The sequence below is a fragment of the Vanellus vanellus genome (assembly GCF_965231255.1).
Source record: "Vanellus vanellus genome assembly, chromosome: 4".
Taxonomy (NCBI): Eukaryota; Metazoa; Chordata; class Aves; order Charadriiformes; family Charadriidae; genus Vanellus; species Vanellus vanellus.
In genome coordinates, this window is record NC_138909.1 from 79,935,047 (window position 1) to 79,961,603 (window position 26,557).

General features: G+C 46.1%; 2 protein-coding genes across 3 annotated transcripts; both read right to left on the bottom strand.

The window, feature by feature from the left end:
- Positions 1-4,773: 4,773 nt before the first annotated feature.
- Positions 4,774-9,991, bottom strand: ING2 (inhibitor of growth family member 2; the record flags this gene model as incomplete). 2 transcript variants are annotated; one of them, XM_082482372.1, is made up of 2 exons in its annotated part: positions 4,774-6,070; positions 9,802-9,991. In XM_082482372.1, the coding sequence occupies 2 exons, from the start codon at positions 9,989-9,991 to the stop codon at positions 5,400-5,402; spliced, it is 861 nt and encodes a 286-aa protein (XP_082338498.1). In that variant the 3' UTR covers positions 4,774-5,399. The 2 variants fall into 2 exon arrangements, 1 of the variants encoding a protein (XP_082338498.1); XR_014269114.1 differs by lacking the exon at positions 9,802-9,991 and adding an exon at positions 6,182-6,283 and having other exon boundaries at positions 6,022-6,070.
- A 10,711-nt stretch (positions 9,992-20,702) lies between these two features.
- Positions 20,703-26,256, bottom strand: CDKN2AIP (CDKN2A interacting protein; the record flags this gene model as incomplete). Its single annotated transcript, XM_082482866.1, has 3 exons — positions 20,703-24,519; positions 25,797-25,927; positions 26,021-26,256. 3 exons carry the CDS (start codon positions 26,254-26,256, stop codon positions 22,769-22,771), a joined length of 2,118 nt encoding a protein of 705 aa, XP_082338992.1. The 3' UTR covers positions 20,703-22,768.
- Positions 26,257-26,557: the final 301 nt, after the last annotated feature.

The following is a 26,557-nucleotide window of genomic DNA, read 5'->3' on the forward strand; positions in this document are numbered from 1 at the left end:
TTCAAGTACAGATGCTTTACTCTGAATTGCAGGGAGATACATAAAAAAATCAAGGTCCCTTCCAACCTAAACCATTCTATGAAGACCACCTAGTGCCAACCCCCCTGCCATGGGCAGGGACACCCGCCACCAGCACAGGTTGCTCAAAGTCCCATCCAACCTGGCCTTGAACACCTCCAGGGATGGGGCAGCCACAGCTTCTCCGGGCAACCTGCACCAGGGGCTCACCACCCTCAGAGTGAAAAATTTCTTCCAAATATCTAACCTAAATCTCCCCTCTTCCAGTTTGAATCCATTCCCCCTCATCCTATCACTACGTGCCCTTGTAAAAAGTCCCTCCCCAGCTCTCCTGGAGCCCCTTTAGGTACTGAAAGGGGCTCTAAGGTCTCCCCGGAGCCTTCACTTCTCCAGGCTGAACCACCCCAACTCTCTCAGCCTGTCTTCGCAGCAGAGGTGCTCTAGCTCTCGGAGCATCTTCTTGGCCCTCCTCTGGACCTGCTCCAACAGTTCCATGTCCTTTTTATGTTGGGGGCTCCATTTGAGGTTTCCAGCCTTTCTTGAGTTAGGCTCCTATAGGAAACTCTCACAAAACAGCAAGCGCTACTACTTCACTAACCTCACCCGATCGGCGGAGCGCAGACCTTCCCAACATACATCTCAGTTAGTTTGTCTGGTCCGTGATATCGCACAGGTCAAACCATACTTGGCCTGCCTCGAGTCTCCTCCGCAGAGACTAGCCAGGGTTCCTAGTCCCGATAGAGGAAGGTATGCTATTTCTAAGCTATAGCATAAATTGCTTTTTCTTTGCCCACAATACGTTTCTTTACTAAGACTCCCTGAGTAGACAGGCTGCCTTTCAGGACTAATACATGTCATTTGAGTTCAAGCTTCAGCAAGCGATAGCTACCAAGATAGTATTAGCTTTGAAATATGCAATAGAAGGACTTCAGACGTATTACCTGATGTGATAAAGTATCTTCACGATTTGCAGGGGCTTTTATCATCGCTCTGTTAGGTTCAGGTATGTATAGAAAAAAAAAGGTCCAGATTAGACTGCAGCATTTAAAGCAAGTTGGGCTTTTACATGAAACCTGCGCTTTTTTTTTTTTTCCAGTCTGAGGTGACAATGTCAAAGACTTGTAGAGCTACTGGAGATGAGACCTCTTTATAAAAGAAATATGTATGTAGATAAAAGGGAGAAAGAACTCTAAGCCCTTAACTTGCTGGTGTGGCAATCGCTGCAGCTTTGTCCCAAGAGACTGGTTGGGTTTCAGGGGAGACCGAACAGGGTGCAGTTCAGCCCAGCTGAATCTGAAGAATAAAAACACAGATTAAGACTCCTAGAATCAGCTCTGTTGCAGTCAGAAACGCTACAAGCCACAGAATTACCGAACTGCTCATTTTTAGCTATGAATTCAGCCAAACTGTAGTAGTGTCATTCAAGCTGAAGTTAGAGGCATTTAAATGGAGAAAAAGTCTTCAAAGTTAGCAAACGCCATCTTCTTTACAAAGGCTCACTTCAGCTCTGAAAGAACATCTAAAATGGAAAATCCTTGGATAAATCCAGGGAAGAATGTGGCATTTCACTTATCGCCCTTCTGTACCAGTTTCAGGACTTGTCAGTACCACATTACCATTCCTGGATGTGTAGATTAGTTAATGCTTGGCAGGGAAATACAGTTAAAACTAGTTTAAATACAGAGGTATTATCAATATGCTTTTTAGCAATCAACAGATATGAACATACAACAGCATGCAGAAGACTACACCTACGGAATTTGTACCTATCATGGCTGGTAATTAACTGTATTTGGATTCAGGCAGCTTATGCAACAGAATAAAGTAATATAAAGCAACTACAGGAAACCCATATTAATCTTCTGTACTATTCTAGACCTGCCAGAATTCCAGAGTCCAAAAAAAAAAAAAAGCAGTAACTGCTGGAGATAGCAAGACAGCCTTATAATATAGATAGAAAATATTATTAAGTTGCTCATTTTGTGTTCAAACCAGTAAACTTTCTATTAGGTGTGGGTTTTGTTTTGCTTTAAAGTTTGGTTTGATTAAAGGATTATTTTTGTCAAGATTAATCAAACTGGTCCACAGGACAACGATCCAGAAACACTCTTGCTCTGATACCATTCCTTTTAAATAAGTTTATGGGGACCTTTTGCTGCTGATGAGCTTGCATTACTTCAAAACTGAAAGGCAAAAAGCAAAAACTTAGAAGTGCACCATATTTTCGTGAGCTTCAAGAAGACAAACCGTAACCTATGCTGAATTAGGATGTAGCATTAGTTTTCAGAAAGAGGAAGCAGCTTCCTGTGTAGTTACACATACTTCTACCAACTTCCAAAGTGTTTGTACATATCTTGAAGATGAACAGGTTTACCAGTGTTTACTTTCCATTTTCACTTCACTAGTGAGGTTCGTCCCTTTGAGAAAAGGAACTCAACATTAAGAAGCAACATTAGAGTTCTCTACTTACCTTTCTGATTTCATACTAGCATCTTATATGAATCTTCAGCAATTACCATTGATCATCTATGAAAATGGATCTGGGTTTGGTTAAAAAAGGCAGTGAAATGCTAAATACCAGATAACATAAGATCTTCTCTCATGTACGTTTTAACAACAAATTAGCCAGTGTTATTAAGAGAGGCAATTTCAGATGCACCCTTGTATATTTGAGGCACACTGCTAATCTGCTTGTGAACTCAATTATTTCTGCATTTGAACAATTTCATGTGCTAGGCAAGCAAGTGCTGTTTCCCCAGCAATATCTTCACTGGAAACCTTGAGAATTCATATTCCCCAATAGAAGGGCCATTAGCATAAAAGAAAGCATCCCTGCATTAGAGATATTTATCTGGACCGCTTTCAGAATCTAAAATTTTCTTTCTGTAACACCACAACATACGCTTCCTACTTTAGCAATTATTCCAGAGGAACAATTATATAAGGCTCCCAGCTTTCTCCTCTGCCTTGGAAAAAAAAGTTTTCTTGATTTAGCCAGTAGAAATCCCAGCAATACTTTTCAAGATAAATTAGTAATGTTAATAGTTACAATTTCACTTCTACTTCACTGAAACTTCAGCGTTTACTTAAGTAATGTTTGTTTTTTAATACTAGGGAGCATCGCCATTTTAGGTAGACATTAGATGTTGATACAATCCCCAGCTCAAGACTTCCAACCAGTCTTCCCAAGAAGGAAATTTAAGAATCATTAAGCCATAACAAATAGAAAAAGGAGTAAAATGCAGAGATGGACTTACAACGCTTGTCTCCAACAGCTGGCCTGATCATTCTCCATCAGTAGCCATGATCCAGCCCCCTCAAGAAGCCCATCTTTGCAACCTCTGATTAGCCACTAGGCCTGGAAAGCAAGATATGGCCTTGGGATAAAGTTTACCTTCTCTCCTACCCTGCTGATGGTCAGAGCCCTTACAGTAGTTTCCTGCAAGAGCAGTTCACTTCCTGTGGTACGGGTGTCCCCAGTGGAGCTAGTCCACTTAATAAACCTACAATTATAGAGCAAAAATTCAAAACACTGGCTTTACACTCCCCTGCCATATGTTAACTAGTGTTACTTGCAAATGCTAAATCCTGTTAAGGAATCAGATGATAACTGTGGAAACAGGCTCGGTATTTTGCATAGCTTATAATATTTAGAGCCCTGCGCATTGATTCATACCATCTGGCCTGACAGCACTGAGGCTTTCTTTATACCAAGTGCAGCACATCCTGCCTCCAGCCCCGGCCGTCACAGCCCTCTCGTGGAGATGCAGGAGGGAGTTTTGATAGCATTCATCCATCGTGGCTTGCTTTTGCTCATCTGCCTTCTGGGCTGCTCTCAGCACAACTGCTTTTCAATCAGGCTTGGCCAGAGATGGTGTCACTTTTCCCTCTGCGCTGTCAAGGAAGACCATCGCAGCAAAGAACAGAGACCTACGGTGACTTCTGAGCTCTTGCAGCCCACCTAGGGATAACCCTCAGCCCTGCAGAGCTGCTCTGTCCGCCTTGCCAAGCCCACCAGGGCACAGGCAGTCTCAAGGAAGAACATTGTTAAGCAGGAACCCTATGTGCAAGATTTGGTACACCACTCCCATTGCAAAGGGGCAGAAACAGCTGCCTTTTTTTTTTTCTTCCCATCTCCAAGGTGGAGGGGTGAGGAAGTTCACTTTTAACTACCACCCAAGTGGTAGTGTTTAGACACTACCAGCATACTTCAGGACAACACTGTTATTTAGCCTGTCAGAAACCTGCTGGGATTTGTCTACTGGCTTTGTGCCAGTCATGCTTATGTTTTGGTTTTTTTTATGAGCTATCAAAACTTTTATTGAAAGATTTTGCCTTCAGGCTTTTTAAGATAGTTGCCCAAGTCCAAGAACTATGGTGTTGTGCCTAAACCCAGGTGTGGCCACAAATGTACCCAAATACCGCTTAAAGAAAAAGCAAAGTTTACATCCCAGAGAATACCAGTTTTGTTTCAGCTCTCTAGAGATCTATTAGGATGAAGATTTCATCACATTTGCAATTTCTGTTCCCCCAAGATGTCAATATCCCCTCCTCTCAAGGGATCCTTATACCACTTCAAGGCTTATATAGGCAGCGACAACATATAAACAATCAAAGAAATAGGTTCAGCAATAGAGAGACCATCTAATCAAAGACCACACCAGGACGTTTGACAGAACCCCAACAACACCCACTAAGAATATCCAAAGCTGCTTACACACCATAATTCTATCGTATCCAAAAATTGACTCCCAAGTGTAAAGTCACAGAGACAAGAGTTTAATATTGACAAAAAAAAAAAAAAAAAAAAAGCTTAAGTTAGTGGTATTTTCTTCCTTGAAATAACATACTGGTTATATGAAAGTCACTGAAGAGGTCTGCTTTTAGCTCGGAAGACTTTTACAGTTACAGCTGAATTCAAAAACCCTAAATCCAAATATGTGATGGTAACACAAAAAACTGAAAACTTAAGACCTGGGATAAAGAACAAATTCAGTTGTTAAGATTCTAGCAGTTACGTGAGGCCTTTCAATGCCTTTACCATAACATGAGAAGTTCTTCAGTATCTTTCCCACCACCATTATTTCAAGATTCACAAGTTGTTTTGTTTTTTTTTAAAATACTAATGGGGTTAAATTGAAACCAAGCGCCATATGCTTGTAATGTCTTCTGTGAAGGTCTGAAGCCACCCTGTTTCGACTATTTGGTTATTCAGTGCAGAAAGTTAAAGATCACAGAAGGTATAACAGCTTTTAATACTCCATTAATATTATAGATTAAAAATTATTGCATAGTCTTATGCATTTCCTAAAACAGCATTCTCTGGAAATTAAACATTTTAATATAAAAGAAGCAACTCTTTAAAACATGAATTGCTTTCACTACCTCGATCTTCTATCCTTTTTTGATTTGTCAGTACATTTGTCCATTGTTTTCTCATTGTCTCCTCTGCACTTGGGGCAATACCATTTCCCCTTTGGTTTGTAGGTGAGTCCAACACATGAAAAGTGGAACCACTCGATAGGACACTGTTCGTTATCACATCCTATCATTTCGCCGTAAGACACTTGGTTGCATAAGCAGTAAGTTGGTTCATTGGGATCAATTGCAAATTCTACAGGTGAAACCTCTCTCTCTTGTTTGGCTTTGGAACGTTTTTTCTTCTTGGAGGATTTAGATCTTTTTTCTTTAGGTGGCTGATCATCGCAGTCATCAATACCATTTGCTATATGGCACAGATCACGGCTTTCGCTGGTTCGCTGGCGACGAGGTCTACGTGAAGATCTCTCTGGCTGGCAGGACTCCATCTTTGCCTTTTCTAGAGGCTTTTCATTCTCAGACAGATCTTGAAAGCACTGAGAGTGTGTTTCCATTTGCCGGGCTCTATTCTCTACCAGTTCTAGCATCTGAGTAACTATTTGAATTTTTTCATCTCCAAGTTCTTGGCTGTTGATTAACGCACGCTGAAGATGCTGCTGCAAGCGCTTCTTCTGAACAGGATCATTTTCTGCCTTGTATTTTTCATAGACATCGTCTATTTCTTTTAGCGCTTCTATAAAATAAAGGCAATAGGAATAATTACACAAGATGGAACACACTCAAGAAAATATAGAAATGTATTTCTAACTGATGAGAAACAGTACAAATTTTAATTATAGTATACCTTAGTGGGCTAGATCAGATATTTTATTCAAGTTGCATGTGGTCATCAAATCAGTGTTTAAGATCACAATCTGTTGCAAGAAAAAAAATCCTCAAGTTCTAAAAAAAAGCAAGTTTATTTTAGCCATTGGAAAGAGAAAGGATAACCTGAGAAAGGGGACCATAGCTGCTGGAGTGTGGATAGTCCAGATCCTGCCTCCATCTGTCAAAGCAGGAATCTCTGTTGAGAGTCCTCACCACAGTAGTTACAAAGCCCTGGCCTACAAACCAAAGCAATAGCTTATCACATCACAGGGAGAAGCTTAGAATTCATAAAAATCATTATATATCACAATATATAACACTCCAGAATTAGGATATCCAGGTCCTCTGCCCTCCCCTTCTTAGTCATCTAAAGGTTTGGTATTACACTTTCCAGTAGACATAGTTATAAAAGGATTATGACAACTGAAGTTACACCATAGCAAATTTATAACCAGGATTTAAGTCAACTTAAACCACTCCAAATGCTTTTTCTATTACCAAGACAAATTACAGGAAGTTGCATTTTAAATCGAGGCTGAACTTTTCAGAATAGGGGACCTACTGTTTAGTGCATCACAGGATATTTTTAAGCTACTAGTAATGAGTGCCTCACAGTTTGACTTCTAAGCTTTTTCCTTCTTGCCAGTCATGCAAAATAACTGGATGAGTTGCTGTGAATCTTCCATAAAATTTAGTTCTTAGAAGCAAGTTTAACAAACCCAAATAGGAGATTAACAAGTGTTTTATAAGCCAGTCACTCTATACTCTGTCATGCTATATTGCTGTATTTGAAAACAGTATTTTCCAGACCAAAAGTTACACTAGATCTATACATTAAAGACAGAAATTGCTACCGTGGAAGGAAACAGATTAGTAGAACTGACAGTGAAACCTGATGCACAGTGTTAAATACAGTACTGGCTCCTTCAGAAACAATTTAAGGATTTTATTTGAACAGGCAAAGGAAATTATGAATGTTATTATTTACTTCTAAAGACAAGATATGCAGTGCAATCTCTGTCTTCCTAAAGACCTGCGTCTCACAAACTGGCTTTTATTTTTAAAGAATTTGTCTGCATCGTACAATTGTGAAATGATTCGAGCTTGAGCTAAATGGAAGTCGTAGATATTATCTCAACATTGTTCACAGTGATTTCTTTTTTTTCCTGCTAACATCTTGAAGCAGTAGCTTAAGCGTGAACAGCCACTTTTTACTACAAATTCTGAAACCTGTATGACAACAGGAGCCAACAGCATTTTGTTTTGTTCCAGATTTTCACTAGGGTAAGATAAAAATCACTACTCTGCCTGTCCAATAACTCACTAAACATATTGTTTCTCAATACTGGCATTCCAACTACGATTAAAAACACAAGCTTTATTTCCCTGCATCTTCTGCTGCGTCTCATGCCTGTTGCCCTGCCAGGGGAAGGAAAGAAAGATCAACAAAAAAAATCTTACTCTCTGCTCCTGAAAAACACGGAGTAAGGTAGTTTGTAGGCTGTTGAACTAGAAAGGCACAACCATAGTACAATATTCTGCAGCCACATTATCTCCCACCCAGCCTTTTTTTTTTTTTTTTTTTTTGAGGGGAGTGTAGGTATAGTTACACAGATTTCCCATATAGAAAATGCCCTGCCCAGAAGAAACCACAAGAAATAGCTGTTTGCTTTTTCACACTGTGACAGAGAACAACCTTCACCTTACGTTGATTATTCCCTGGGTGCAGCCTGTGAAGATATGCTGAAGACTTTAAATGGATCACCATCCATTAAAAAGAGGAAAGAACTTTTGGACTGACAGATGCAAGTTCAACAAACTCCTTGTTGGTCCCTAAGATCAGGGAAGGCATCCATACCCCCGACTAAATAGCTCTGAAACCCCTGATAAAAAAAAAAGCGACAAAAAACCCAACATAAACCACAGCCAAGTGTTCATGGCAGATAATCTGATTAAGTTTAATGGATCTAATAAAAGCTAAAAGGATTTCAGTTTTCCAAGCATAGGAGTGGCTTTGTCCCCCCTGCATGAACTATCTCTACCTTTCAAATTAGCTGAGATTATATAGCACTGCTTTTACATCTTTGGTCCTGGGCCTAAAACTATTTTTATCCAATTTTTAGGGTTTGGGTTTTTTTTGCCCCCCCCCCCCCCCCCCCCCCCCTTTTTTTTTTTTTTAAACAGTTGAAGGCTTTGGTAAAACTAGCAACAAACTCCTGCTCTGGCCCAGTACTGTATTAGTGGCTGGAGGAACGCATGTAGGAGATATAGCCTAAATACAAGACTGAATCTACTCAAGGCAGATGTGGAGGGTTGGCTAGTTACCACAGATCAGGCAAAGAGCCTGACAGCCAGGCCAGCCTTGACCAAGAATTCAAAATGCTGCAGACAAGGCTAAAGGTAGACCTTAAACCCACGGAAAACTTACAAAAGCCTGTTCTTATGTATCTTCCTGGGTAATTAGAAAGGTAATTGAAAGAATCTCGTTTACAATAGCTGTCATCTGGGGCGGCCTGAAAGGCCTTAACGGTCCCCTCTAAACCATGCTGAAGAAAGCCCCCCATAAGGATGGGAGACACGGCACAGCTCCCACTCCACGGGACCAACACCCCCCCAGTCCTGCCGGGGGTCCGCGCCTCTCCTCCCGTAGTTCAAGCAAGAATCATAGAATGGTTTGGGTTGGAAGGGACCTTAAAGATCATCGAGTTCCACCCCCCCTGCCACAGGCAGGGACACCTCCCACCAGCCCAGGTTGCTCAAAGCCCCATCCAGCCTGGCCTTGACCACCTCCAGGGATGGGGCAGCCACAGCTTCTCCGGGCAACCCGGGCCAGGGGCTCACCACCCTCAGAGTGAAAAATTTCCTCCTAATATCTCCTCTAAATCTACCCTATTTCAGTTTAAAACCGTTACCCCTCGTCCTATCGCTGCGCTCCCTGATCAAGAGTCCCTCCCCAGCTTTCCTGGAGCCCCTTTAGGCACTGGAAGGGGCTCTAAGGTCTCCCCGGAGCCTTCTCTTCTCCAGGCTGAACACCCCCACCTCTCTCAGCCTGTCCCCACAGCAGAGGTGCTCCAGCCCTCTGAAGGCTCTCCAGGAGTATGTCCCACCGTAGGGTTGGGCGGGATGGCAGTAATTAGGCGACACCGCGGCTGTGTAGCCCAGGAGCGCGAGGTGGGACGGATTTAATCGATATTTACCCCGCATTTCGGAAGAAGCCGCCTCTTTGGCCGAAGTTCAGGCCAACTTCCCGCTCTGTGGACCCTCCCCACGACCACGCTGCCAACACTTTATCCACCCCCTACCCCCCCTTCTTCCCCCGCATCACTCGGCCCGGCGAGCAGCCATTTACGGCGGGGCCGGGGCGGAGGAGGAGGTGGGGGGGGAAGCGGGGCGGGAGCGGCCCGGCGGGGCCGGGGCCTAGCGGCGGGCAGCGAGGCACTGCCGGCTCCCACACCCCCCCCCCTCCGCCGGGCCCACCCCGGCCCCTCCGCGCCGGGCGCATGTGCGGCGGCGGGCGGCCCCCCCTTCCACACACACCCACCCACCCTCCCTCCCCATCCCCCGGTGCCCTGAAGCGGAGGCCGCGGCGGCGCCCACCTTGGCACTGCGTGTCCATCTCCCTCAGCAACGAGGCGTTGCGCTGGATGTCCAGCGGCAGCGACTCCACGCACTCCAGGTAGTCCTGCACGTAAAGGGAGAGCAGCCGGGCCCGCTCCCCGCCCGGCGCCGCCGGCCCCGCCACCAGCTGCGGCCCCGCCAGCATCATCCCCCCGCCCCAGCAGCACATCCGCCGTCCCTCTGCCCGCCGAGGGGCCGAGCCGGCCGGGCCGGGCCGAGGCGCCTCACCGGGCCGCCCCTCCGCGGGTCCCGCGCCCCTTCCCGCCGCGGCACCGCCGCCGAAGCAAAAACCCCACTCGCAGCCCCCGCCCCTGCCCGCCGGGCTGCGCGCATGCGCCAGGCCCTGCCCTTATAAGGCGCGGCCGGCGGCGCCGCCAGGGGTTCGCATTCTCCCGCCTTCCCCTCTTGCCGGCTCCTACTGGCCCGGCGGGAGGCAAGGGGCGGGACCCAGCACGGAGGCGGAGCTTCTCTTAAAGGCGCCGCGTCCGTGGCTCCCCTCAGAGGGGGCAGCGGGGGTCGGCGTGCGTCCCCCAACGCCCCCGCCGCCCGCGGCGCGGCTCTGCCGCAGCTGCGTGAGGCGAAGGGAGAGCGGGACCGACCGTCGGGCGTGAGTAGTGGCGTTTGGCCGCCAGTTCTCAGTCAGCGTCTGCCGCCGCAGAGTCGTTGGCCGGGCGGGGAGCGGCGCGGCCGCCGCGGGTGCCTGAGGGGAGGGATCCGCGGGGGTCCCTCGGGCGCTGGGAGGTGTTCCTTAGCGCCGATTAACGGCCCCAACGGTCGTGTTTATCCGCTCTTCCCTAAACGTTCTTGGTGCCTGGAGACGCTGAGGAGTTTGAGGGGAGCGCTGCGGCTGTCATGGAGTACGCTCCTTCCCCGTACAGGCCCTGGAACTCCGCGGCGTGTTTCCCGTCGCAGCCCCGCAACGTTTCCCGGCGATAACGCACGTTCCCTGGCGGTAACGCGCACGGTGTTTGAGCAAGCGGAAAAGCGCCCCAAATTTTTGCATTCGTTGCTGGAACCATGCCCTTTGCGCCCTCCTCGCGTTTTCGTGTTGTGGCACACAAAATAATCCCGTCAGCGCTCTTGGCACTAAACCTCTGGACGTGCGCCTTTCCAGAGGCGTTGTGCCTGACAGGAGGGGAATGCGACTAAGTTGGGTGGCCGTGAAATATACACCCACAGTGATTAAATTGTTCGCAGGTGGTTGGCGCGCTTCTCTCCCAAACGCTGTGGTGAGCTGTGTCTGCGACGATTCGTGTCTGAAGAGCGGTTTTGGTCGTGAGGAGAGGTTTGTACCCAGAGCATAGCGCCAGGCTGTGTGCCGGGAAGGCGAATTTGTGTCTGGTACACAGGAGTGTGCTCCACAGTCAACCTTTTCCCCGTGTAGCAGTTGATAGGGTGAGGCATCTGATTAATTCCTATCCTCCCAACTATCAGAAGCAGCAGTTTAGACTGTTCTGGCCCGCAAATAAGAGTTACCTTTTTTTTTAGCTTTAAAGGAGAGCAAAATGATTCGTGATAAACTATTAACTTAGGGAAGCGGAGTGACATTTTATCCCGAGGAGTCGTTTCAGAGAATTTTAAATAAGGCGTCAAAGAAGTTTTAGCCTTTTAAAACCCACTCGCCTGCCAACAGATCTCCCAATTTTGACAGAGTACCCTGTCTCCCCCAAGGCTGTTGCAGAATTTGTATCAAATGTTGGCCGCAAGAAATATGGTAGGAAACAAAAAATATATGTTTTAGCTATGTACTTTTTCCTACTGGAAGGATGCTATAAAGCGGATAGAATTACTAAAAGGTTGAGATTTCATCCCCACCTCTCTTTCAGACATTTTTCTGATCTTTCCTACGTGAATAATAATTGGTAAGCATCAGGGAAATAAAAAATCTTGTGGAGTCTTGAAACATCCTGAGGAGATCTGTACATTTTGCAGTATGTTGCATTTATATTTCAGGAACCTGAAAAAAAGTGAGGAAAAATATGATATCTGGCAAACTTGGAAAAAACAGCATCAGAGATGATTGAATTCAAAGGTAGAATGGAAAAAAACCCCAACCAAACGCCAAAAAAAGCCCTTCTGTGTTACATTCCTACCTATAGCCAGCACTAAGGAGTACCCATACTAATCCTGTAGGTAGCATTTCAGGATGGCATGATCTAGAGTAGTGGTTAAGTAGCAGCACAGGTTGCGCAGAGAGGTTGTATAGTCTCCATCCTTGGATATTTTTGGAGCTGAACTGGATGAGGCCTGCCACAACCTGATCTGTCTGTGAAGCTGGCCCTGCTTCGATGGCCTCCAGAGGACCCCTTCCAGCCTACTTTTTTTCTATGATTCTGTAAATACGTGATCTGTGCCAGATGGCTCCGTGGCTAGTCCTATGAGACAATTCCTGTGTTGAACCTTGCTGACTTCGGTTGACCAGCCCACACATCAGCATCTCACCTGATGGCAGCTTGCAAGTATTATTTTCTTAAGACTCCGGTTCACAGAAGCATTTAAACACATTTTTAACTTTCAACTCATGCAGCTGCTCAGCTGGTATCCTACGTGACAGTGATTTTCATACGTCTGCATCTAAGATGTTGAGTAATTGTGGCTGTAGACGGATGGCTTTGCCTGAGTCAGCAATGTGTTGGCAAGTTCATAAAAATGAATGAAAACAAAGTTGTAGGCAGTACTTTCAAAACATTCTTTATTACACTGATGTCACTCTGGCCAAAAAAACAGGAAGTCTGCAACTCAGCGTGTTCATGTTCTTAAGAGGATGCCTTCATCTTAAAATCTGTAACACCAGTAAAACCAGCTGCTGCTTTTTTGTATATTGTGACAGCTTAGATTAATGAAGCTAAGCCTTGGATGATTCTATGCTACTTGTCTCATTTTTGCACAAATAGATTTAGAAAGTGAAAATAACCTAGTTACCTCCAGTTCCATTGGCAGTAAACCACTGCAACTCTGTTGTATGGTGTTCATTGCTGTCACTTCTGAGTGACTGAAGCCTCAATTGAATTCTTTCATATAATACTTACAAATAACGCTTACTGTACAGGCAAAAAGCACCACCTGTAAACCAGTGCAAAAGGACCTGGATTAATATTAGTGATACAATATTCCTTACAAAGATGTTGGCTGTTTTGAGGGGTTGTGTTTCTGCTTACAGTAAGTTTAAATTGCTGTATTGTTCTCCCATCTCATGAGGAAATAAAGCTGAGAAATAGAGATTTCCCCTACAGAGCAGAAAAATAAAGCAAAAAAAGTTCATTAAAAATTAACATGTTATTTAAAATTAAATGTTAATTACAGTTACATGCTAATTTAAAAATAACATTTTGGCATCACTTTTTTTCTGACAAGAAACTATGTATGCACCGTTGGTAAAGAAAGTCTTTTTAGAATAATTGGTAACATTTGTTACAGGTGGTTTCTGTGCTAAAAACTTGCTGTTTGTCACTATGGGGGAAGCAGTATCTAAGGTACAGCAGAGATCAGCTAGTGTTTCCTGAATTTAAATGTTGTCTGCTGCTTTTGAACACTAAAATAAAGATTAAGAATGCAGCAGTAACTTTAGACCAGATTTCCCTAGGAAAAAGAAGCCTTAGCTTGCTGCATGTTTGAAGCCTCGGGGGGGGGGGGGGAAAGCAAGAGTAGGAGTCTGAATTCTCCTGTTTGATCGTGCCTCAAAATGGCTAGGAGCAAGCACTGCAGAATGTTGGTGTATTGGACTCAAGTTTGCAGGTTGATAGCCTCCTGGACCCCACTATGTCTCTTCTTTCACGGAATCACGGAGTTTTCAGAGTTGGAAGGGACCTCTAGAGATCATCCAGCCCAACTCCCCTGCCAAAGCAGGATTGCCCAGAGCACATCACTCAGGACTGCATCCAGGTGGGTCTTGAAAATCTCCAGAGAAGGGGACTCCACAACCTCCCTTTCGATGACTGTTTGTGAGAATAATCTGGAGATAAGAAGAGGCACGGTAGAGCAAAACCCTGATATTTGTAGAGATGGACAGGCAACACAACCATGCATTTATTTCCACCAACCCGCTCCACTAGGTGGAGCATTGTCAGCTTGAGGTTGACATTCACAGTGGTATCAGGGATGTGTTATCAGGGTGTATAGCGTAAAACCCGCCTCAATGGGTGTCTTCTAAGAGTAAGTAATACACAGGAGTCCTTTATTCAATTTATTTAGATTTATTTATATGTCTGGTTGTTTAGATGTCTCTAAGCTACCCCAACTTTTCATGGAGAATAGATCCCAACAGTTCTGTTTCTTTATCATTTCCCAGAATAGTTTTTAAGAGTCCAATCAGAGTATTCCCCTTCTTTCTGTGAAAGATTATTTCATTACATTATGGATTTTACTATGCTAAAATATTTCCAGGTATCTAATCCACATCTTGTTTTCCCCCATTTGCAGTTTTGCCTCTCATCTTTCATAATCCTGATTTTACCTCCTCAAATCATAGCTGATTCCTGTCCCGTTTCACCTAATGACACACAAGTTAGATTTTTTTCAGCTTCCCATTGATAGCCCAGGAAGAGTTTCAGCCTGTGGGGAAAATAATGAAAAGCAGCATTATTGATAAGGACAAGTCCATAATGGGCTGTAATTGTGAAAGACCCACTTAGCGTTTAGGGAAAATGCTCAAAGGGTGACAACAGGGTGCTTCTTTTAAGCAAATGGAACAGAACTGATTTTTGACAATATATATTACAAAGAATGCTTCTTTGCTTTCCGTGGGATGAAGAAGATGAAGAATTCTCCAAGATGCCACGAAAAGAAACACAAAGAAAAGAAAGGATGAGTACAAGCCAGATGGGCTTTTTAAAAAGTCAGCTGAAGAAAGGTATAGACCTTAGCAAGGTCATATAGAAAGGCCATAATTGACCTTCGTATAGGCAATATTCCAGGAAGAGTCTCTGCTTGCCAGAGCTACAGAGATAGTAGCATGTTTGTCTGGGTAAGCTGTTCTTGAAAACTTCGCTAACATCAGGTCATCCAAAAAAGATACTTCCCTGTGATAGCAGAAGTCCTCGCTTTTGCTTTTTCTTAAATATTAGGCTTGATTTATCTGGTGGAACTCAAATCATATGGAAACAACCATTATTATTTTCTCTTTCATTTTCACCGATGTAGGACACCTGAAAATAAGACATGGGCTAACATCAGATCATTTCAATAAGGTGATAAACTGAACCAGTACATCTCTTGAAACATTGGTACATGTTTTTCTCCTAGCTAGCCTCATCCTCTGCTGTTTCAAAGAGGTCTCTAAGCACCAAGTAACAAACATCCCGCACTGATCAGGAGATGTATGTTTTTCCTCATCCTAATGCAAACATCTGTTCAGAAACTGGAGACGTTCCAAGTTTTCTGCCAATATGCTCCAAAAGAAAATACCTTCCTGAGCCCAAATTAGTCATCAGTTGACTTGTATTAACATGGGGCAGAAGGCAGCTGCAATATCCAGCTCATCTTTTTTCTTCCAACTGATGGGTTCTGTTTATCTCGCCACGAGCAGAGTGAAAAACAGAGTAAAGCGTGCAAACTAAGTTTTCTTTGTGCTTTGTTTTGTAATAACTGTTTATCTGTTTTTACAGTTCTTCCCATTCAGCTTCCATACTCTAATCCCATGGCTGTACCCAAAAGCGTTTGGAGAAGTTGATAGGCCCAAGGTGGGAGATGTTAAGGAATTAACTTTTATATGACTTCATTGCTTCCATCAGAGCATACTGACATATTGTCGCTTTGTTTTGAGCAGAACCACACTGCTCCTTTTTGAGAGTATCCGCTCTGTTCAGAATGCCCTCTGGAAGTCAACAGGAGCTGGACAACACCAGCTTCTCACAGGTGCTGTGGAGCGTGCTGGCTGGGGTAGGAACTCCTTAGAGGAACGGGACACTGCTAACCACCTGAGGGGCAGCATCTGGCCGCCACGATGGGTAGAGCCACACGGCTCATTCCCTGTCATTCACAACATGGATCTCTCTACTTGTGGCTGAAGTAACACATCCCTATTTTCCTCTTCAGGGAACAGCTTTCGGACAGTGACTTTTCTTCCTCACCTACTACTTTAAAGTGGATTTTCTTTCTGGCTCCAGAGCCAATCACCATGCCAGAGAACTTGGGAAGCGTGCAGATGATGTTTAGGGAAGGCAGGTGAGGAATGGTAACAAGTTAATCTTGTGCAAATATGTGGCAACCGTTTTTATTGTCTTACTTGAGCCCTGAAGCTTGATCCTCTTCCATCCAAGTAAATGGAAGAATCAAAGTGGCTTTAACGGAAAAGAACTGAGCCCCTTTTGCCCACAATAAACAAAGGATTTTTTTATGTGCTCTTACCTGAGCTACACGCTGACATGCATCCTGCATGTCTGTGATTCTGCTACTCAGCACAGGTCATGTGAAAAACACATTCTTGCTTCTTCCTCTTGTGAAGAACAAACATGCACAATCGCGCCTTTGTAATCAAGATTGGGAAATGAGGGCAGGCAGCGCACCTGCAGGAAGTTTCAGTAGTTGATGGTTTAAGACATTCACAATATTCTCCTGTATGTGGATGTTAATTTTCCTTTCCAACTCAGGAAATAAAGGTGGGAGTCATCCAGCCAAATATGTCAAATGAGACAGAATCTTAGTATAAATAGGTCTTGCCCTAAAAATGTCTCCATTGACTGTAAGGAGAGCCCAGGTCTGTTGTCACAGATGTCAGTGAAATGAATTCCACTCCGTATGCAGAAAGAGGGTAATTACAGCCTGTAGTTACCATTTACGAATTTCAGAGTTCCCTTGAAAACTTGAAGTGGGTTTTGGCATATGTCATTAAAACTCCACACCAAACAGGAGGAAACCTCATTTTATTTCCCTCCTAGTGTGGATTTTTTTATTCTCTTTGGAGTCTGCTTATCCAAGCCTAGTACAAATGATTAATCTCTAGTGCAACTGAAAAGTCACTGCAAATAGCACCAGAGAGTAATTTCATATCTTCAAACAACTCTGTAGCACTGAGTCACCTGTGTTATGTCTTTCTTAGGGCTGCTGCTGCTATGCAGATTTTTCAGCGCTACCACTTACTCCAAGTTACCGAAAATTAGTATTATTCTATAACATGTGACCAAAGTACACTTTTTTCCCCCAAAACTGACAGAGTTTACATTTGCTTTATTATTCATCTGTAATTGTGAGAAAAATTATTTGTTAAACTAGCTGAATAGATCCCGGGCCTCTCAACCATCCTCTTCCCCAAAATAATAAAGAGAAATGTGACATTTGCTCTGAACAAAGGAAGGGTTTGGGGTGGAAGGCTATTGCCAAAATATGGGCAGCATCTGACTGAATACAGTTTGTCTCTTAGACTGCAGTTACAATATAAAACACCAGAGGATTTAGAAAATCAGGCAAACGCTGCTCAGAATGGCTTTTTTACCAGTGACTAAGTGTCTTTTGCCCAATGTGAATAATCTCTGGCAGTGGCATTTAAAACATGTAGTTTCGCAGTGCATTTGGGCCTAACAATTAATGTTACTTGACCACCATTAACAATTCAAACTTTAAAAGTCTGTAGGCTCAAGTTGTCGGAGCCAAACAATGCATTTTTAGTTGCAGGAGTGTTACTGGAGGAAGAAAATACCTAACTGGTAACCACTGGAACCCAGTCTTCCATTGCTTTAGCAATGGCCAGTTGCGCTCAGAAATTATCGTGTGCCATTTTCAAAGTTAGCCGGCCACATATTTGAAACTATTACCGGGTGTCGACAAGAAACCCATTTTTTTTTTCTGAACGCTTGTATGTGAGTGTGTCTTCAGCACAGGTGGAAGCCCCTGCTGCCGGGTCCGAAAGGCCCAGCCGCATGTCTGAACAGTCACATGCAGGTGCTGGAAACGCTCCCTGCGGGCCAGCTCTGCGCTGGCAAGTGTCCTAGCTCAGCCACGTGCCGCGACCGCCCGCCCGCCCGCCGTCATGGGGGGGGGGGCAGTGAAATCACATGGGTTTACATGCACAAGGAAGAGAAGTGGAATTAATCGCAGCCTAAAAATTGATACTTCCTGACAGCAGATTTAAAATGAGGGGGTGATGCGAGCGTAACAAGCATAAATAACACTGTTTTCTTAACAACACATAACCTTTGCAGTGGCAACTAACAGAACCATCTAGAAGGCACACAGATGCAAGTTGATTGTTGTTAAGTGGACAAAGAGTGCGGCATATTATACACTATGCAAAACGTTGCAAAAATGCACATTTTAGCTGAAAGAAAAGCTTAAAAAAAAATTCTACCAAGCAGATATTGCTGTTATTTTCTCTGCAGTTTGCAGTTTACAAAGCTGCAGGATAGATCTGCCCAGGGAAAGAGTGAGACAGCATCAAAACTCTTTCAGTGTTGTACTTTTCTCCCTCTGTCTCTGGCCCAGTGGCCCATGTCATCTCCTTGTCATCTATACTCCAGAGGAGTTTGATTTCCAATGTATTCTCACCTGTTAACAAATTTGAAGACCAGCGTTCACCATAAACTACAAATGAGACAATGTTGTCCATGCACAGAGAAGCCCAGCCCAGATTGTCAAGGCGCTGTAGTGCAATCTTTGGGGCCAAAAAAGAAAACCAAAAGCCCCAGTGGTCGCCACAGGAGCTCCAGCTTGCCTACACAAGCTTGTCTGCGCTCTTCAGCCTGTGCCCCAGGTGCCACCTGCACCACCGAGGGGTGACAGCTCGTGAAACGTTACCTTCAGCCAGCCTTGAATGTAGCCTTTTTAGCAGATGGAACTAGGACACAGATTTCATTACAGTTTCTCAACCAAAAAAAACCACCAGAGGACTTCATAGATCTGTGCCCTAGTTCAGTTGTTTCTTTTGGGAGGAGTTCTTTGATAGCATTTTAATTTGAAACCTGTATTTTCCCACGTACATATAGCTGATCATGTGAAGAATTATGGGAGAAAAGAGAGAAAGACACTCAAGTGGCTGAGACAGCAACCAGAACGACAGCTCCAGCCAGGTGGGTTGTCCACCCTTTTGTGCAGCCTCTCGAAGCTCCTGTGCGAAGCCATCAGAGCTGTTGTTGCCAGTTCTGTGCAGAGCTGCTCCCTGCTCCACACTTTGCTCTCCTCTGGAGTGTGACACGGCCGGACAGCTGTCACCATGAAGGTGTTGGTGGAAGAATGAGACACCCCCCCTGCAGTGCTGCCTCCAGCTCCGGGGCCCCCAACACAAGAACATGGACCTGTTGGAGTGGGTCCAGAGGAGGCCACAAAGATGATCCGAGGGCTGGAGCCCCTCTGCTGTGAGGAGAGGCTGAGAGAGTTGGGGTTGTTCACCCTGGAGAAGAGAAGGCTCCGGGGAGACCTGAGAGCCCCTTCCAGTCCCTAAAGGGGGCCTACAGGAGAGCTGGGGAGGGACTCTTGATCAGGAGTGGAGTGATAGGACGAGGGGTAACAGTTTTAAACTGAAAGAGGGGAGATTTAGATGAGATATTAGGAAGAAATTCTACTGTGAGGGTGGTGAGCCCCTGGCGCAGGTTGCCCAGAGAAGCTGTGGCTGCCCCATCCCTGGAAACACTCAAGGCCGGGTGGGATGGGACTCTGAGCAACCTGATCCAGTTGAAGATGTCCCTGCTCGTTGCAGGGGGGGTTGAAACTGGATGATCTTCAAAGATCCTTTCCGACCGCAGCCGTTCCCTGATTGCAAGAAGTGGCGGCAGATGTCGGACACCAGTGGTTTTCGCATAAGCGGCAAAAGGGGATGGCCTGAGAGTGAGCCCCGTTCTGTTGGTGCGCCTGCGCACTACCTGCATGTCTGTGGCGGTGACGAATGCCCGCCCCGCGCTCACCCGCTCAGCCCGGGGGCTTCTCGGCGGAGAACAATGCGTGAGGCGGTGGCGGGTGGGGCGCGACAGCGCCCGGCACTCTCTGCCGGCGGTCCGGGGACTTTCCCCTAGGCGGGCGCGGGGCCCGTGAGGAACCAGCGTCCTCCGTGCGTGGCCTAGGGAGCAGGTCTTCAGAGCATCCCGCCCGTTTTTACCCATAGCGGCTATTATATCGGCTGGGAGCCCTGAGGCCCTCAAGGACAGCGCGAGTAGTGCTTCCTGCCCCCTTTCTCTCGTTGCCGGTCCCCTCAGACGGTGCACAGAGTGTCCGCTCGCTCGACCGCCCCCGAAGTTGTCCCGCGCCCCCGAGAGGCCGCGATACCGGCGCCGCTGAGCGGACGCCCCCGCGGTGCCTCACGGGGAATATATTAAGCAAATGAAGCACCGCGGCTCCGCCCCCGAGGCTGCTGGGCGCGCAGCAGCGCCGCCTCGCGGCCGGCGCCCCGCATCACTTCATCCCGCTGCGGGCTGGAGAAAAGGAGCTTTTCACCGATATCCACCCAAATTGGGGCGCGCCAGCAGCAACCCAGGGGGCAGCGGCCCGTGAGGAACCAGCTATAGCTACCTGAGCTCTTCCAGCAGTCCTCGGAGGAAACAGAAGGCATCTTTAACGACTGCAATTTCCTGTGCTCCCGCAGGAAAGGCAGGGTCAGTTTTAATTTGGGTGGGTTCAGGTCCATTTGTCCCCCCCGAAACAAACCTGCACACCTCCAGTGCTAGCGCAGTCACTCTAGCCGACCCTCATCAGCAAGGTCAGACAATTAACGACCGGCATTCCAACCGTTAGTGACCGGGACAGTGCCTGGAAGGGAGACCCAGCCGTTTTACAGCTGGCAGGATGGCACACACACACTTCTTGCCACAGCCACTTCTCTGAAATTCTTTCTTTCTTCCTTTAGGCACAATGAAACATTAATAAATTCTCATTCAAATACTTCGCGCTTATTTACTCATATGTCGGAATCTGCTTGTCGAACTGCTTTACACACAGAACGTGAAATAATACACTTCAACTTTCAGTTTCTATTAAGAGTAGCTACAGACTCGTCCTTTAATGAATCACAACCAAACATCAAAGAGGAGTAACATTCAAAAAATTTAAAAAAAGTAAGCTTAAGTCAGGACTATTTAAAAAAAAGGCATCTACCCCCTCAGCCTTTTACCGCCGTGACCCTAACACCCCCGGGAGGTCAGTAAATACCAAGAGCTCTGCTGTACAGCCGGGAAACACAAGTTTAGCACATCACATCTGGAGATGCCCAAAGCAACAGCTCAGAAAGCCATACTTCAGGGGGCACGGGCTGCAGCCCCTGCCCTGCAAAAATCAGCCATTCCAGGTCTCCACCCGCACAGGGTGAGGGTTTGGAAACAGATCTCGCGCATCCCGGCATGAAGACCACAGCTCCCACCGGCAGCAGAGAACTGCTTCACGCTAGCGGCACGCTGTGCGAGATGCCGCTTACCGTGCTGCCTTCCCAAGGCCGGGCGGTGCTCCTGAGACACCGAGGGGGAACTCCTGAGAAACCCAAGCAGAGCGACCAAGGGCGCAGAAGCACAGGGGTCAGACGGAGGAAGATCTCAACGGGCCATCGGGAAGCACGAGCGCCTCGCCGGCTTCAGGTGCTATGGACCGGACAGCCGCTGCTGTTCCAAATCACGGAGGGGACAGTGTGACAACGCCCTTGTGGTTTAGTCCCAAAATCACAAAAGAACTGGAAGTCTTTAAGTGGACATATAAACTACCGAGATCCCAGGAATTTCTATTCACGCCTGTAGGACTCGATCAATGGATCCATCAGTCACATGTAAGGTCTCCATTAAATGATGCTAACTACTCTAATCGGACAAGATTAATTCAAAACAGCACTGAAGACATTATGTTTTTACAATTACATGTCATTAACCAATATATCAAAACATGCAGTTTGTGCAGGTATTTCAGTAACATTGAAAAAAAAAATTATCTCCCGCTTTCTTTGCTTGAAACCATTCTGTACATGGCATAAAAACGTAGCAAAGGAAGGGCTGTGTTAGCGTGAGCACTTTACAATACACTTGCTGTCTCCAGGAGACAGCAGCATCTTCGCTTTGCTGATCTTGGTAAGCATTACCAAAGTAGAAATAGGTATTCTATAGGTTCACTCTATCAGTTTTGCAGTATTTCAGCTACGCATCCAAAGAAAACAACTGATCCTTGTGGGATTACACCTGGAAGCCACTCAAAAGTAAAGCTTTTCTTAAGGTGTTGCAAAGTTATTGAAATGGCTGGAATATTTAATAGCCAAAACCAGAGTACTATAAAAGCATATCCCAGAGGTTTCATAGTTTTAGTAGCGGTCAAAATATGCTTAGTATAGAAATCCATGTTTATTTGAAAAAAGTGTAAATGATATTTCACAATATAAATTAAATCTGCTTACAGTTTTAGCGGCTGAAGCAGCTGTGACTGGACTGCTAATTGGTAATTTGCCAGTATGATGTTCAATGGGATCAAACCTGCTACTATAATGTTAAATGGGATCAGGCTGTCATTTCTATTGCGAGTATTATGAAAACATCCCATAAAAATAGTCAACCAAGTATTTTCTCTCCTAGTGTGAGCAACGGTGAACATTATGAGCAACACGCCTGAAACAGATGATTCAACTTCTGGATTGAAATTTTTAAACAACTTTCAATCATTCAAGTATTATGGTCCCTATATACATACTTCTATGCGGCTAAAAAAGACACGGTAGACAATTGAGCACACTGCCATCAAATCGTAAGAATTACAAAATTGTCAGGTTTTAAACAGCAAATTGTACCTTAGTCGTTTAATTAAAAATAGAGGAATTAGGTAGACTATTTTGCAAATAAAACAGCACACTAGTGTGCTATATATTAAGGCATACCTTTAAATGCGCACTTGTCATCTCTAACAAGTTTTATACAATTGCTACCAAGTGAAAGGACTATCATTGTCTTGCAAAACTGAGAAAGAAATACAAAATATCTGGAAGCCTACATTTTTAAAGTACAAAATTAACCTTCAGTCCTTGTCTTGAAATACTATACACGGTACAAACAGCGATTTCCCCCTACAAGATCTCTCGAGGATTTCTTAAAGCTGGAGGTAAATTCGAAGGTTTTGATTCTTCATCCAGAAGTACCAAATCTTCAATTTCTCTACCTTTGTATTTTCTTTTACAGATCTTCACAATAACTCTCTTCTTGAGGAATAATTTCAAAGCTTCTCTGGAAGCAACTGCTTTGGCATTTTCCATACTTTTACCACAGCCAGTACCCAAGTAGACAGACTTGCACCGCAGTTCACAAACTATATTTTCTAGAGAGCTCTTATTTTGAGGCAAGTCTGCAAGTTCCTTCAGGGGTACGAAAGCAACATCTAACGTAGCTTTTACAGACTGAATAGACGAGTTTAGAAGTTCTACGTGATTTACGTTGGGACTGAAGCCTCCAACAGCAACCAGTTTCCAGGCTACAGCTTTATACAGTCTGTTGAAAAAAGGTTGTCTTTCCTTTGCATCTTCGCTGGTTAACGGCTTGCACAAAGCCTTAGCAGGGCTCTCACCCGTCTGCGAGCCACTCTTGGACGCAAGCTGTGGTGAACCCGCCTGCGTGCCACCCTTGGAGGCCAGCAGGGAAGCACCTGCCTGAGCTCCACCCCGGGAGGCCAGCGACGAGGGACCCTGCTGAGCACCGCTCCGAGCAGCCAGCAGTGAAGCAGCCACCTGAGCGCTGCTCTTGGAAGTCAGCAGCGAGGATCCCTGTTGAGCGCCGCTCCGAGCAGCCAGCAGAGAGGCAGCCACCTCAGCACTGCTCTTGGAGGCCAGGAGCGAGGAGCCCGCCTTAGCAGTGCCCTTGGAGGCCAGCAGCAGTGAGGTGCCTGCCTGAGTGCCGGTCTTGGGGGCCAGCAGCAGTGAGGTGCTCGCCTGAGCACCGCTCTTAGGGGCCAGCAGCAGTGAGGTGCCTGCCTGAGCACCGCTCTTGGATGCTGATGCTGGGGCACTCGCTTGGTTTTTGGAAGACAGCAACGTAGCACTTGTTTGTGGGGTGCTCTTGGTGGTCGGTGGCACTGCTGCTGCCACCGCCTCTGCCTGCGGGGTGCTCTTGGTGGTCGGTGGCACTGCTGCTGCCACCGCCTCTGCCTGCGGGCTGCTTTTGGCGGTCGGTGGCACTGCTGCTGCCACCGCCTCTGCCTGCGGGCTGCTTTTGGCGGTCGGTGGCACTGCTGCTGCCACCGCCTCTGCCTGCGGGCTGCTTTTGGCGGTTGGTGGCACTGCCTCTGCCTGCGGGCTGCTCTTGGCAGTCGGTGGCACCGCCGCTGCCACCGCCTCTGCCTGTGGGGCACTCTTGACAGCTGGTGGAACCGCTTCTGCCACCGCCTCTACCTGTGGGGCACTCTTGGCAGCAGGTGGCACCACCGCTGCCACCACCTCTGCCTGCGGGATGCTCTTGGCAGCTGGTGGCACTGCACTTACTGTAGTTTTCTTTTCAGGTGACGGCGCATTTTCACACTTGCTTTCCTTAGGTGGATTCTCTGCTGAGTCTTTTTCAGGTGAAGATGGATTTTGCTCAGTAGTATTTTCAGCATTAACAGGTTTTCCTTCTGTTTCTATATCTGATGCTGTGACCATTTCTTGATTTGAACTGCAAGTTGGCTGGGAGCTTTCTGAATCTTTGATAATATCTTTTTCCTGCTTTTTTGGCAATGTGCTCACTGCTTCTTTCGGGACTTCTGCCGTGGTTGTTTTCACATCCTTTACGGTATCCTTAGAATCTTTGCTTTTCTCAACAGCTCGCTTCTTAGAAGGCTCCTCTACCCCTTCTGCAAAACAAGTAAAGTATGTTAGCCTCTTTAATTTCTCCATTATGAAATATCCATCTAGAGACAATTTATCTACTTTCTAAAAAATTCTAACAATAGTCTCTGTGAACTTAAAAGGTATATATTAGGAATACATCTTGCACTATAATTTCAAGTATTAACCTACTATTTCAGAATATTTTAGTATTTTTTGATAAAAAAAAGAAAATACTCAGGTGCTAGATTTTGGGTTGGAACCTGCAGGCAAGTATGTATTTGTATTCTTTAAGTCCAAACCAAAAATAACCAAAGTACATTAAATAGTGTCCTCGTTTCAGTTGGGATAGAGTTTATTTTTTTCCTAGTAGCAGCTGTGCTTAGAATTTAGTATGAGAACAGTGTTGATAACACGTATTGTTTTAGTTGCTGCTAAATAATGTCTATATTAAGTCAATGAGTTTTTCAGCTTCTCATAGAAGCTGAGAGGGAGCATAGACAGGACGAGCTGGCCAAAGGAATATTCCATACCATAGATGTCATGCTCAGTATATAAATGGGGGTTGGCCAGAGGGGCAGGGATCTGCAATCACTGCTTGGGACAGGCTGGGCAACCGATCATCAGGTGGTGAGACTGACTTGGGTTGCACCACTTGAAATTTTCAAGTATTCTTTTACCATTATTTTTTTTTTTTTTCCTCTTCTGTTACTGTTCTATTAAACTATCTCAACCCATAAGGTTGGATTTTTTTTTCTGCGTCTTCTCCCTACCCTACTGGGCAGGGAGGACGGGGGTGAGTAAACAGCTGCATGGTCTTAGTTTCTAGCTGGGGTTAAACCACAACAAATACACTATCTGACCTAAAACCCCCTGTATTTTGTCTATTAATATCATAAAAGCATCTTTAAAATATCACTTAAAAAAGTTTAAGAAATTCTTTAAGAAACTAAGTTCCTCACAAAGCAACAACGTCTGACTAGCGCTAAAGACAACATAAGAAGAATACATTTAAGTTGGAGTGCAATAGTCTACATCGCATTAAAAGAAATAATCAGCTTAAAGGGCACCCGTTGTAGAAATTCAAAACAAGGGCTCTACATTACCAACGCAATACTTATTCATTACATCAACTTTACAGGTATTATATGAAGACAAAACAGCAGAGAGAAGGGAAACGATTAATGAGGAGTTTAAAGAGTAAATTATTTCGACTACTTTCTAAGCCCGAGGTAAGCCGAGAACATTCAGAAACACGCATTTTCTAGACTCCTATGTATTGTCACAGCTATGATCTGCTAACCATTGCTACTTGATATGCCTCTTTTCTTCACCTTGGCAACCAGTTCATCTCTCGTGGTGCGGACGGGCGCGCCGGTCACTTGGATGCCTTCGGCCATTTCCAGCGCCTTCTCCATCACCTGCGGCGGGTACCTGAAGGGGCGAGAAGGGGAGAGGAGGGGACGGTCAGGAACCCCGCCGCGCTCCCCCTATGCCCCGGGTGTCCGCCGTCCGGCCCGCACTCACCGGCAGCCCAGGAAGACGTGGTTGGCCCACACCATAGAGAGGGAGACCAGGCGCTGGAGCTGGGCGCTGCCCGCCGCCGGCCGCTCCCCGACGTTACGCAGCAGGAACTCCCGCCGGTGCCGCCAGTGGTGCTCGGGCTCGCAGGCCCCGCGCAGCCCCTCCGCCCACGCCACCTCCTCCGCCGTCCGCCCCAGGGGCTCGGCCGCCGCGGCCGCCGCCGCCTTCCCCGCCGCCATTGCCGCTCCCCTCCTCCGCCCCTTCCCCACAGCGGAAGTAACCCCGACGCGCCTTCCGGCCGCGCGCAATGACATCACGAGTGGCGCATGCGTTGCAACCCGCCCCATGGGGCTCCGCGGCGCGCGCGTGGCCTGTGGTGTTTCCTCAAGCTCCCCTCAGGGGGTTTGGCGGGGAGGGGGCGGGAACGGAGGCGGGGCGGGCGGGGTGACCAGCTGTGCATTAGAATCGTTATGGCTGGAAAAGGCCTTTAAGGTCATCAGGTTCAACCAAGGCGTCGGCACTGGGGCCTGTACTGTTAAC